The sequence below is a fragment of the Strongylocentrotus purpuratus genome, unplaced genomic scaffold (genome assembly GCF_000002235.5).
Source record: "Strongylocentrotus purpuratus isolate Spur 01 unplaced genomic scaffold, Spur_5.0 spur5_scaffold_9, whole genome shotgun sequence".
Taxonomy (NCBI): Eukaryota; Metazoa; Echinodermata; class Echinoidea; order Camarodonta; family Strongylocentrotidae; genus Strongylocentrotus; species Strongylocentrotus purpuratus.
Window position 1 is genome coordinate 11,049,568 of NW_022145615.1, and position 14,033 is coordinate 11,063,600.

General features: G+C 37.2%; 1 protein-coding gene across 4 annotated transcripts in view; it reads left to right on the forward strand.

The window, feature by feature from the left end:
* Nucleotides 1–14,033, forward strand: part of LOC590671 (C-myc promoter-binding protein) — a 71,280-nt gene that overhangs the window by 24,450 nt on the left and 32,797 nt on the right. For all 4 annotated transcript variants that reach the window (XM_030976828.1, XM_030976825.1, XM_030976826.1 and 1 more), the window contains exon 6: nt 12,755–12,884. In XM_030976828.1, coding sequence (XP_030832688.1) covers nt 12,755–12,884 — 130 coding nt within the window. The remainder of the gene's footprint in view (nt 1–12,754; nt 12,885–14,033) is intronic.

Genomic DNA, 14,033 nt, shown 5'->3' on the forward strand with positions numbered 1-14,033 from the left:
CATGTATCTTTGATGTTTGTCTAGATATAATTCAATCCATGGTATGAATAAAATACTACTGTGCATTATATTCTTCTTAAAGGTGAACATTGGTACTTCTCTCACCGAACAATCATTAATAAAACAAAAACATATCAGGGATGCTCTCACAATCAAGTCTTTGCAAAAATGAACTATTTAACTCCAATACTGTACATTCACAAACACTTCAAAAACCCAATACCGGTAGAACAAACCGTACCTTTAAAGATGGCTACAGCTCATGCTGTTAATGTATCATGGTTTAGATATGCGAAGTTGTTTCTTATTACTGCGTTACCTAGCAACAGCAAGTCATGTGACTCGATACATACTTGAGAAGTGTGCATGATGTAGGCCTCTTTCTCTCTCTGTCTTGGCACTAGGAAGAGCATGAGGTAATTTGAGTCATGTTACTGTCATTCTCGGAGGCATCTGTCCACCAGTTGTCTCTTCCAATTCCAAATGTAATGGGAACTTAAAGGGACCGGTCAGTCAGACCTAGCTTACGACACATTTGGAAGGGTTTATTGCCACATACATGTACATGTAGCTGCCAACCATTCCTATTCTTTGGTCTTCAAGCTATTTTTTTTTAACCCTGGAGGCCTGGAATCCTCTCTTTTTCTGAAATATTCTTGTAAAGAGGATGTATGTATTCATAATTTTGCCTTGAGAGATTCCTAATTTTGGCTGTGAAATGTTGGCAGGTATGTTGCCAATGTAGAGTAGATGAAATATACACATGGGCCTCTGACATTGCATGGAATGAGATCTATTTTATATTGAGTGCTGTATACTGTACATGTACCATACATACATCTCCTTTCTAAATGGAATATGAAAATGCTGTGATCTTGATCTATTGTTTACATGCAATACATGTAGTCATACATGCCCATGTAAGAACCTGTAGAGATCTTTGTTTTAATAGATATTGTTTGTTTTTTCTCTTTTATCATGCATTGGACAAAATTAATTCCATTTTATGAGCAATAACATTGAAACATGGACTGAATTGAAGTATTTAAACCATTGAAGGAGTTTACTGGAGAGTTGGGTGCGTAAATTATGCGCAGACATTCCCTCAGAAAAGTGATGCACTGCTTTGCCTGCATTTCATTTCCAGATGACATATCAAAGCGATGTTCAGTGCATTGGGCCTATGAGCTAAATTTAGATTTATCACTATGCACTGGTACAATTTCTAGCCATCCTGCCTACCTCTACATAAATTGATGTCTCTTCTACCAGCTGGAAACTGGTGTACCGGTAGTCTATCCAGAAAAAAGATGAGAGAGAGAGAGAGAGAGAGAGAGGGGGGGGGGGGGGGGCAGAGTGAGAGTGGAAAAACGGATTCAGGGTTGTACTGTTTGATGAATGTTTTTTACATACTTGAAATTAAAGGTGTTGCCTTCATAGGAATAGATCATTGATTTTGTAAGAGGGGGGGGGGGGGGGGGGGGGGGGGGGGGGAGGGGAGAAATTTTATCATGAAATTGATGCCTTTTTATCCATGAAGTGTCCCTTAAATCCAGCTGTTACTATTTCAAATGTACATGTTTCGCAAAATAGTGTTCTAAGTTGTGGCAATATGAAATGAAATGAAATTAAATGGATCAATTTTTTTCAACTTCAACGTAATTTCTCTCAATCAATGAGCTAAATATATGTTGCCAATTGCCAGATCATTTGTTTTCTTCTGAAGAAACCCAGTGCCAGTCTTTTGGATTGATTAATTAATTCATTTATTTGCTGCATAGAGTGTAGAAAGTAGCTCAAAGACCAAAATGTTGAGTATGTTCTACATGCTGTTGATGCATTGCTAGGCACACATTTTAATAACCATACCACTCCAGACGACCGGAAGTATTCTTTCTTTGCATTTCATATCCTGTTCCATGCAGTCGCTGTTATTTACTCAGTGACTAGGCACTTTAATCTTCATCTTAAAACTGTGTAAACATACATGTACATCTACACGTGGTTCAGGTAAAGGTTAGATTCATCAGCATTTGTTTTAACTATATCATAGATCTTGCTTAACACTAATAATTCTTAAATGAATTGATTTGTCTACTGTAGATATTAAATGCAAATTATGTTATCTGACCATTGGAACATGAAGAAGCTAAATTGATAACAATTTATTTATAAAAAAAAAGAAACTATCGGTACTAATGCAACTTGAAATTATTCATGTGTGTAAACCCGAGTTGTCCCAAAGTAGTATTTCGTTATCAATTTTTGACAAGTTTAAAAATTAAAGTAAAAGAATAACTCTGAGAAAGAAATGGAATAAAAGGAAAATAGCTTTTCAAAGTTTCTAAAAAATTAACAGAAACCAATTCTGCCTTTAAGCTGCATTTACATGAAGTTGCATGAAAGCAATATTTTTATTTTACATTTGAGGGACATTCCTGTCATGAATATTTGATAACAGAAATCTCTTGTATATAATTAACATTCTGGGTATCTAATGCATTTCCATTAATCTACTGAATATATAGCCTAAATGATTTTTAGTAATTGTCCATGAAAGATCTGCCATACACAAGGCATACAGCACAGAACCGCATTGGTTCCATTGCTCTACCACAAAGATAGCACTTCATCGACGGGACTGCATTGATTCTACCATACTATTGGCTTTGATGAAGCCAGATTGAAGCAGTAATACACTGGCAATGCCAAGCCAATAATATCCCATTGTCAGTATGTTGATTCAGTCTGGCCAATCATAATCTCAAGAGCATTAAACTCCACAATGTGTTTGAGGTATGACTCACTAAGCAATCCTTCGAAAAAAGAAGAAAAAAATTATCCGGTGTACGTGCACTCTACACCAGTTACAGTGAACTTTCTTTCAAAAGATTGTCTTTTGCATTTCATACTGGATTCTGAACAGAAAAAAATGTATTCGCTTGTGGGCTTCAGGGCACTTCCATTCAAAGGCTGGCAGAAGTCGGTATTCGATGGATTTCTAAGGAATTCTATATATACAGCGTAAATGGGGTACATTGTATGTGAATGAAGCATTTCACCTCGGGCCACTTTTGATTAATTTGAATTTTGCACAATATGGTATAGTGTTGCTTCCTTTGCTTTGAGAAGCTACTTTTTGCTCATTGTAACAGAGAAGGAGTTTCAAGGACCCCCATTACAATATGAGTTTTAAATAATAATAATAATGATAGTAGGTGTAGAAAAAAAAACAACCACAGGTGCTGGACAAGCAATCATTTATTGGAATATCGTACAAAGTAAAGTACTATCCATTACAGTACCTCACCCGCGTCCATTATGGCAACTTGAATTAAAATGCCTGCTCTCATATTGGTTCCTTCTTGTATAAAAATTATATTTTGTTTTGTTTTGTTTATTTTAAGAACTTTTTTTAATGAGCTAGTCAGCTACATGTAGGTGAAAGTCTGATATTTTCTGCATCAGATGACCAGAGTTCTTTTTGAGTTCCCTGCTCTATATGTAGCTGTTCCCTGTCATATACTATACATTATTAGAAAAGGCCTGTACTGAAGATGTGAATAAGTTGCACAAACAAACCTTTGTACAATTTCATTTGTATCAAAGCAGAAAAGAAAAGAAACAAAACAGTGAAAGTTCAGAATCAATAATCATTGGCCCGAATTCACAAAGCAAAGTTTGAGCTCAAACCTCCTTTTGTTTCGCCAAACCTCCTTTTGTTCTTTACAAACCAGGTTTGTAAAAAACGCGTAAAACGCGTCATATGACGTACGAAAACCAAGGTTTGTCGACAAACCTCCTTTGTGAATTCGGGCCAATGAGTTCGGAATCAATAATAATTGAGTTCTGAATGTTTGAAATATGAGATCACTAAATCTACATGTATGTAAATTTATAATTGGCAATATTGTCAGTGGATTATGACTCAATCATTTACAACCCTCCTGTTTGTCATGTACACACAAAATTTTGATTTCTGTTTTTCTCCTATATGCACCAGTCTGCTTTGTGTAAAGTAGTTGTCTAATAAGATTAGATTTTTCCTTTAAAAGTGATTCGTTGACTGGAGTTTCCATCAGTTGCATGACACGTCAACTCCGGTGCAAATCCACTTACAACATTCCAAGAAAACAAGGCAACTGTCGGAAAATAAAAACACTAAGCTTACAACAAAAGCTCATGTTCCACTGCTGCTCCTAAAATGGGGGAAATTTCCCACGGATTGATATCAATCTAATTTCAATCACGGACGGTTAGCAAGCTGATATATTGCCTCCTTGCCCACATTGTACCCCTGGGTTTCGCATCCACTCAGGTTCAGTGTCAATACCGGAGCTGATAGCCGATAAATTTAATGGGGTCGGACCCTGAAAGGTCAGAGAGTGTCTTCGGAGGTCGTCTGTGTTTGACCAAGCATACACGATCCGCATGTACACAACCGACTATACCCTTGCGTAGAGGTACATTGTAGAATATGAGCTTTTATTCTATGTGAAATTTTTATTTACACAGTCATATTGCAGTTCATGCAGTAATATTTTATCTCTTGGTTTTTCCAAATTCAGTGTTTACCAACTCGTCTATATTTCACCTTGATTCTAGCTGCTGATACTTCTCATTTTATTTTGCCTTATAACAGATAAGTACAGTTCATTAGAAATTAATAATTGCAGACTGGAAAATAATAGATAAAAGTCACAAAACCATTGAAAAAATCAACTCAGTTTACAGTTGTGCTACAATTTGCTTGACTATTGTTTTTTTTCTTTTCTATTTTTTTTTAACGTGAAATTTAATAAATGATGGAGGAAGGAAAGTGATGACATATAAAGGGCAAGTATGGTCTATAGGTCAGCTACATTAGATATGTACTTTTGTAAACATGATATTGCTATCTACAGTAGTATCTTTGGTATTTCTTGTGAAAGATGTGAACTTTAGGTATCCCCATTGAGTATGGGTATCAGCCATCAATAGTTACCAGCAACTTGCAATGGATAGCTTATCAACGTCTTATATTACAGTATCTCTCTCGCATAAATCTCCACAGTCACACGCGATAGACCAGGCCACTGTCTAGTCATGGAGATATCTCCATGGTCTAGTGTATACAGCTGTGAAACCGATACCAAGGACTGTATAGGCCTACAAGTACTTGTACATTTATTATCATGTTGTTATTTTGTACGTGCCTACGCACATGTATGGACAACATCTCTACGCTCAGCTTAACAAAGATCATGTTTCAAAACATCAGGTGTCAACACTCTCTTTTGGCTCCATGTGCATTTCTCAATAGTTTCTCAGATGCAGGTCGATCAGTCGATATTTACATTTTTTTTCGGGGAGAGGAGGTTGGGGGGGGGGGGGAGATCGGCATAGGTTTTCTATTTGTTATCACGTTTATTACAGTGATATTTGCCTGAGCGTTAAGACGATCTTAAACCGGCCGCCTAGCTCATCCCATTTAGAAAATGGCCCATTTCATATATAGCTCTCAAGAGTGGCGTTGCCTTTCTATCCGCCTATTTTTAGACTGCTATTCAAGAGGAGATGCTAGAATTCTATTTCTTGAGAAGTGGGTCATTCCTTGCCCCTTGATGATCACCATAATGCATGGAATTGGGACAGCTTTATTTTCATGAAATCTCTTTTGCCTTTTGGGACCCCGTGGAAGAGGTGGAATTCTAGATGCATGAAAATGGAAGAAGCAAGTGAATTTGTCAAGGATTTTGTCATTAAATAAATAAATGAATTAAACAATACGGTAGTTGTTTTATCAGTCCTGGGAAATAAAAAAATAAAAAATATATAGCTTTGTCAGAATTGAGACGACAAACAGCCACCCACCTTGTTTGTTAAGTGATTTGTTCTGACATTTTGTTCTTCAATTTTGCAAACACAGGAGAAAAACAGTTTTATATCCTCCCTTATAAAAACTAAATATATTGGTATTTGCCTTGAAGCCATATTTTTTATTTCATAAAAATTAAAATTAGAGTTGTCAATAGGATTCAAGATGGGATTATTAAAATACAGCACTATTCCACAGGCCTATGGCATTACACAGGTGGAAGTACATTTATATACTCTGCTAATATATTACAGTTATCTTTAAATATTAAAATTAGCATTAAAAGCCACCAATTTTATTGCCTGTAGCAACTCCCTGTGACTTTGCAGTAGAGGGATTTTTGTGAAATATTTACAAAAACATTGAAAATAAAGCAATGGTGCTGTTTTTTTTCTTTCTCCTGTGAAGTTGACAGCTGTTTGTTGATGAAATCTCTAGAATTTTCTGACTCATTTCTTGATGAACCACCTGATGACACCAGTAGCGACCTTTATTAGTCTGATTTCAGACCTAGTCTCTTCACTGTCATCCTTGTTGTATTGAACCGTGATAAAATGAGGTAGAATTTTAGAAAGGGATATTTCTTTCCAAGTGATTACGGTAGCTAGTTTGGTCTAGTAGGCAGTGAATTGTTTTGCCCAAATACACTGTCATCCTTGTATTGGACCGTGATAAAATGAGGTAGAAAGGGATATTTATTTCAAAGTGATTAGCTAGATTGGTCTAGTGGGTAGTGAATTGTTTTGCCCTTATAATTTAAGCAGAATGGACTCTTTGGCAAGTGTTATCTTTGTTGGAAGCAGAAGAATCAGAGAATCAAATTTAGTGAAAGTTTAAGCAATAAGAATTGGCATATTATTGGAAATAATCGTGTGGTTTTTTTTTTCTTCCTTCTTTTCCCCCCATGTTTTTAAGTCAGGTTTAGTGACAATTTGGGGAATTTCCTGTTTCACAATGAGGCTGTTCACACCGGCAGAGATAGCGCGGTCTAGCGCGCGCTATCTCTGCGGTGTGGAAGGTACAACGTCGTTTCGGTCCGCCCAACAGCGAGCCACGGCGAGCCAAAACGGCGTGCCAGTACTGGAGCACCTCTTGGGGGTGGTCCACGAGAGATAGCGCGGCCTAGCGCGCGATAGAGCGCGCGCTAGACCGCGCTATCTCTGCCGGTGTGAACAGCCTCAATGTCAGTTTCAACTTTCAAGTAACTAGAACAAATAGACATACTGTAATTGTAAACAACAGAAAGATGGTAAAATATTACTGACATCTAGGCCTTCATAAATTTTCTGCGATATATCCTTCCCATCTTTCATTCCATATCGTTTGAGGACAAGGCAGTGCATTCTTGAAACTAATAGGCCAACATTAATATAGCTGTAGCAATCTGGTATCAATATGTTTCCTCTTCCTTTGCAAGCACCAAACTAACAAGACACGGAAGTGCAAACAGCAAAAAGGCCATTAGGGAAATCCTACTTCCATTTTGTGGATAACCTGGGAAAGTTGATGACCCTCAGTCAGAGTAGAGGGGAGATACAAATTTACATTAAATACGTACATTATACATGTATGTGTAAATCTGTACATTTTTAGTTTTAGAATTGGAATACTTGTTTGATTTTTATGAAATTTTTTGGGGTATATTCTCTCAAATTCTCTGATGTTTTCCTACATTCTCAGGTTATGTAATCAAACAAATCGACTGATTTAACTAATAAAATATGAAAGAACACATTTAAAGAGAAGGTTGAGTTCTGGGAAGAGGTGAAAAATAATTTGTGAGCATTACTCATTCTTATTATGCAAGTGGGGAAGAACATCAGTTAAGACATGTTCCCTGAAAAGCATTGCTCTTCAAATGCCTTCATATTCTAAATATGCATGTAACATCGTAAAAATCGGGGGGGGGGGGGGGCGGCTTTTTACGCTACGTGTTCGTAAGGCAAGTGTTTGTAACTTTACCAAGACTTGGCCACATTTCTTATCATTTTGATGATTCCAGAACCTTGCAATACACACAAATTCTTATATGCTAGATGATCAACCTTTTCTGGTTGGTTCCACACCGTTTCTTTCACAATGCAGTCGCATGACCAGAACTCAACTTCATTTTTAAAGCAGTCTTGAAACTCTCCTAGTGTGCCCAACACTCCCATCACCTGAAAATATGACACAGATAAAATGAGGGATGCGAGTTTTCAGGCCCTGACACCTTTCCATATCAGGCTTTATCAGGCTTCATATGTACAGTATGTACATAACATATGAGGCTCCATCATGTCTGGGTCTCTTCTCAGGCTCATCTGGAGAAACCGACTAGTATCCCTGTTACAGGGATGCCAGCTTTCAGGCAATAGCCTGTATTCAGGCCCTAGCGAGTTATTTTCAGACCATAGTTTAGGCTTTTTTGTGTACAAAATAGCTCATTCTAGGTGATTTTCAGGCCCTCTGATCAATTCTAACTGGTATCCCTGCTGTTACATGATTGAGGAGCCTGGCAGGTAGGCTAGCACTCCTCCGTCTGACATGTCCCGCTGTGTCATCCAGGGACGCAGAGAGTACAGCTGCAAGAGGCTTGGTTGGCTGGATTGAAATTAGAGGAAAATTTCCATTACTGCCAATTTGGTTTGGCATTCGAACCTCATTCGTTGCTGGTAGATCATAAATTGTCTTTTCGATTGGGAATCCCTTTTATGTTTTAGTTGGTCACTTCTATTGGGTCTTGTAAATGTTCATGTACAGTATATCATAGTATGCAGAGTACCGTAATTAATGTTGTATAAACCGCCCTCATGTATAAACCGCACCCCTCTTTTTCGCCCTAAAAACTCTGTCGGCAGCAAGTAATGTAAATAAAAAAAACAGTATAGGACCTAGGATAAAACCTTGTGGTACACTGTGTAATAAAAGAAAAATTGGAGGAATTATTATTATAAACTACATATTGAGATCTATCAGAAAGATTACTTTCAAACCAAGATGACAGACAAATTTGAGTGTTGTATTAGTTTCCGAGTGGTGAGTCAACACACCAATTGCCAAACTGGGAGACATTGCCAGGCATAGCGCCAGGTGGAAGGGCAGAAATCGAAACTTAACTTTTGTGTGTACTGTGTATAAACTGCACCCACGACTTTGAATTTGTTTCGGCGGCAAAAAAGTGTGGTTTATACACCGTTAATTAATGTACATGGATCATGATCTGGGAGGTTCTTTTAGAACAGCGCGCAATGCATGTCGAATAGTTGCAGTTCTGCAAATTTATGTGGGAGGGGAGGAGCACAGGGCATTAGCTTCCTATATTTGTCGTTCAATTTGATAACTTTTTACCATTTTGCCTCAATTTGTTTGTAATCTTGTCCATGCCTTGGAATTTCATGGCCTTTTATGAAACATAACTACAATAATTATATGCTTTTTATTGGGAAATTGTGTCAGAACATTTAGTACATGTATGTACTTGTGCAACGTCATCTTTTTTCTTTTTTTTTCTTTTTGCGGTGCTTGGTTTCAATTTAATGAGAGAGCTAGAGTGATTTGACAATACTCATGAAAAAAAACACATACACAGGACAATTCATTACTTCTTTCATATCTGGATATCGCACTGATTGAAATTGCACTGATTAAAATTCCATGAGATTGCCTGCCTGCATGCATCGCGGTCATGCTACATGGGATTCATGTTGTGCGAGGGACCGGCCCAGGGAGAGCCTAGTAATTTAGGAAATGGCTTTCGAAGCGTGCCACAGGTGGATGGGAACTGATAGAAGAGAGAAGTCATATTATTGATCGGATTGTGATACAGCCATAGATAGAGTAGAGGGTAATACTTCCATGATAAGCTAGACTGGGAAAGATAGATTTCATTTGTAAGCCTTTTCTATCAGCATGGACCTACAGTCCCTACATGTACCACTTACAGCCTTTTCACACACAGCTAAAATTCATCGTATCTAGAGATGATTAGTATAAACGTGTTTAACTCAACAGTTTTAAACATGTTTATAGAAAATTTTCCCAGTGTGAACATCGTTTATACGATGTTGGGATAGATACAAAGTCGCGATCCATACGCTACTAAAAGCAGGCTGCAGATACGAAGTTCGTATCTAGAGAGCTTGACATTTTGTGTGTGAAAGGTTATTCATGTTTAAACGTGTTTCAGACGTTTTTAAACTGGATGGAGCGTGCGCTTTGATTGATATGACATGACCTTCAATGCGCAATGGCACTACTGCGCACTTTACGAGCAGTAGTTAATCACGAAACGACTAACGATCGCACCAAAATTTCTGTGTGTGAAAGGCTCGTGTTTAGTTTAAACACGTTTCAAACACGTTTATACTAATCATGTTTATAGAATTTTAGCTGGGTGTGAAAAGGCTGCTACTATCCTTATGTATAGCTATATAGATTTCATGCTCGAAACATACATTTCTGTTTCTGAACCATGGGTAATACAGCACCCTTTATACATGTAGATGATACAGGCTTAGGGTCTCTAAACGAAATATGATCATACCAAAATATTTTTTTTTAAATTGAAGTAAACCTAGATCCTATTATTTTTATATCTTTTGCTGTTCACAAAATGCCTCCTGGAATATAATCCTACATGTACATGATATGGTAACCACATATACAGCATTCATACAAAAAAAGGGGAATTTTGTTATTCTGTGCAGTTTCGGTAATCTTTCTTCACTGTCGATAGGAGGGGCTTTCACACCGCAAGCAAAAACCTGGGTTTATCTACCGCAGTTTAGTAGGAAGTTACTTTGCAACCAATAAACCCCTACAACATCTGAATTGAAGAAAAAAAGAAGCATATCTGAATTTTTTTTTTGTGTGTGTGTGTAAAATTTGGGCCATAACTCTGCTGGATTTTGCAGTGTAAATACTTGGTCTCAAAGCACGGGTGGATTGTTCAGGTATTGCTTTATACATGGCTTTCCAAACTTCCACGTTATTGCGGGAGAAGCAACAAGTTCAGGCCTGATAAAAACCCGATTTAAATCGGTTTCCCGATTTTTTTTTTTTATTTTTCCCAATTTTTTTCCCCTTCCCTATTTTATCCTGATTTTCCCTCCCTTCCCTATTTTATCCTGATTTTCTCGATTCCCCCCTTATTTTCTCTATTCTTCCCTATTCTGCCCTATTCTTTCCCCAATTTCATTACTCGAAAGGGGGGAATGTGGTTAGATGCCATTTTTTCCCCCGCAAATCCTCTTCTTTTTTTTTTACTCAAGGGGGCCGTGGTTGAGGGGAAAACAAAAAACCTATTTTTTTTTTAGTGCTCACTTTCACCCCTGCAAGTTGTACATGCGTATTCCTGACTAACACCATGGCTTTATACTGGTTTTGCCAGTAGTGTAAATGATAGTTTAAAAAAAAAAATTGTATTTTATAGTGTAAATGGGCCTGCAGAATAGGTTTGATTTTGGAAGAAGAGTTTTGAATGTTTTGGCTCATTAAGCAACCCTCGGAAGCTAATATTGATTTTTATAAAAGTTTTCTGCATTTTCTGCTTTCCAATGAAAACTAGAGATTTCAAGGAATACCAGGAAAGGAGAGCTTGATTTCCAATCAAATCAGTGATTTAAGAAATCTGAAGTGTGTGTTTTCTTGCCCTTGTTAATAACTAGAAGGAAAATATTGAGAGGAAGCAGGGGAATTGTTATTTTTCATGGTTTCACTCATCCGTTACTTCCCTTTAATATGAATGTGAAGCTTCAAAAAACATTTCAATCAAAGGTAGTAGGATTATTGTGGATTCATAGGGGTACTTACAGGAGGAAAACAATAGAAAAAGACAATCGATGCAAATCTCATTACTGAAGTAAATTCTGTTGCCATTCAGGCGTTGTTGATTCAATTTAGTGTGCATTGGTTGAAAATTGTTTGAATTCCTGCTTTTGCTTAGCTTTCCTTACTTCAACTCTCAAATGAGCAGTGAGCCATGAAATGAAAATGGATTAATTTTGCCATAATTCTGACTACTTTGTATAGTACTCCTCCAGGTATGTTTACCATGCGAGACAAAGCAAGAATGTAATTATGTTTACACTATTTTAATTTCTTTTTTCTCTATCCAATCCAACCAAGTGCCTTGAAAATAGTTATAATAATAATAATAATAATGATGAAAATCAGAGGCTTACATGTAAAAAATACAGTTACATCCACGCGAAGTTGAGCTTTAATATTCTGGCCTGACTTTTCAGCAGCCAATTGCATTTGAAATTTTTGTTTTCTGTATACTAAGTACCCATGATATACTGTACATGTATGCTTGTTTTGATTTTGTTCAGGATGAAATTACAAATTGCTTTAATTCTTCATTTTCTACAGTGAATTTATCAAAGTTATTTTTTCTTTTCAACTGGAATGATCTTCCCAGTTTTCCCGTGCAACCAGCTGTCTCTCAAACCCTCCACAAATATCTAAAAACTTGCCTCTTCTGTCGACAACATAATTTAAAACGTATTTGAACATGTATATGGAAAGTGTGCTATGTAAATACATTATTATTAATATTCAGGGGGAAAAAATATCAGGGGGCGGCGGGCGAATTTGCCCCGGAAATACCAATAAGAGCCCCCGAAATAGGTCAACAATCCGATTATGGGGGCGACATCAAAAAGGAAGTCCAAAATCGCCCCCATAACAATTGCGAAACCTTAATCAAAGATATACATGTATAAGTATTAAGTAATAAGCCAGGTGCCTTCTAAATAAACTAACAAATTGTATCCTTTTATGAATAAATGAAAAAGTAGCCCCCCCCCCCCCAATTTCCCCTAAATTGGATATGGAGCCCCCTGAAATAAAATAGTTTGTTGTTTTCACTGTTAATATTATATTCCCCTTCCTTTTCTTTTGTGTATTTTGTAGAATGAGAGTCCACCTCATGCATTCTGTCTCATCAATAAGAACCTGAACAAGGGGAGCATGATGGGCTCTGATGTCTACCTGTGCTACAAGAAATCAGCCATCAGGGGAAACTCAATAGTGTACCAAGCAGGTAAGAAATCTACAGAGGATCCGTGGTTGAGTGGTTAAGCAGTGGTTCAGAAACCTCAAGGTCCAGGGTTCAAAGTCTGGTTATCTCTTTACATGATTCAATAGGCCTGTCTTCATCAGCCTGAGTTTGCCAAATAACCCGCTATTTTCTGACTCAAGATATTATCCTGGAGCTTGAAATTATGTCTTCACCAGACGATACGCTCATCACAAACTAGTGCGGATGGGCCCAAATAAGCCCGCTATTTCCTAAATAGCAGGATATTTTGGAAACAAGACCCAAGATTTCTTAGGATATTTTCTCAACCAAATATCCCGCTATTTGCGATCAGGATAGTTAAAATATTGGGTTATTTGGCAAACTCGAGCTGATGTAGACAGGCCAAGTATTGATCTGGGAGTCGAACGTGTTGGAAAAAACGAGGCTGAGTCAACCAAGAGAATGGAATTGATTGCATATGCCTGATCGAAAGTTACCAGTGTCTTTTAGAATACCGATTTCAAGATCATTTGAAAGGACTATATAAAATATTTACATTGTACTAAAAAGGTACACTGTAATGTTGGAAATTTCAAGAGGTGAAATTGTACAAAATTGACCCTGACATACAATGTACCGTAGGTCTACAGTTGGACCAGATCAGGTTTTTTCTCTGAACCAAATAAAAGATGAATAGGGAAGTACTCATCTGCTTGATCCAAATTATAATAATGAACTGTTTACCATTCATATGTCAGAATATGTAACAGATTCCCATCAATCTATTATATATTCTCTCTCCTTGTCTACCTTTATATTCCCTTCAGAATATTTGTATGAATTGGAATCTACTCCCCCCCCCCCTCCTAATGAAATGTATCTTTGGGATAATAATGATTTATGCCTTGAATACATTCAAGGATCAGTGCACACAAAGAGCACCAGCCAATTTGAAATGCCCATAAAAGTTGACACATTTCCAATGACCTAAAGAGTTGAGTTTGTTTCTACCAGATTTCTTTGGTCATTCTTTCATTGTAACCCACCCTCCACCAATCACCCTCAAGAAAAGTAACCCCGCTCTTCTCTTTAATAATCCCTAATAATCAGAGTCAATGATCTATCCAGTTAATAACAATAACCCCAGAATCTGTCCCCATAAAATTGCAA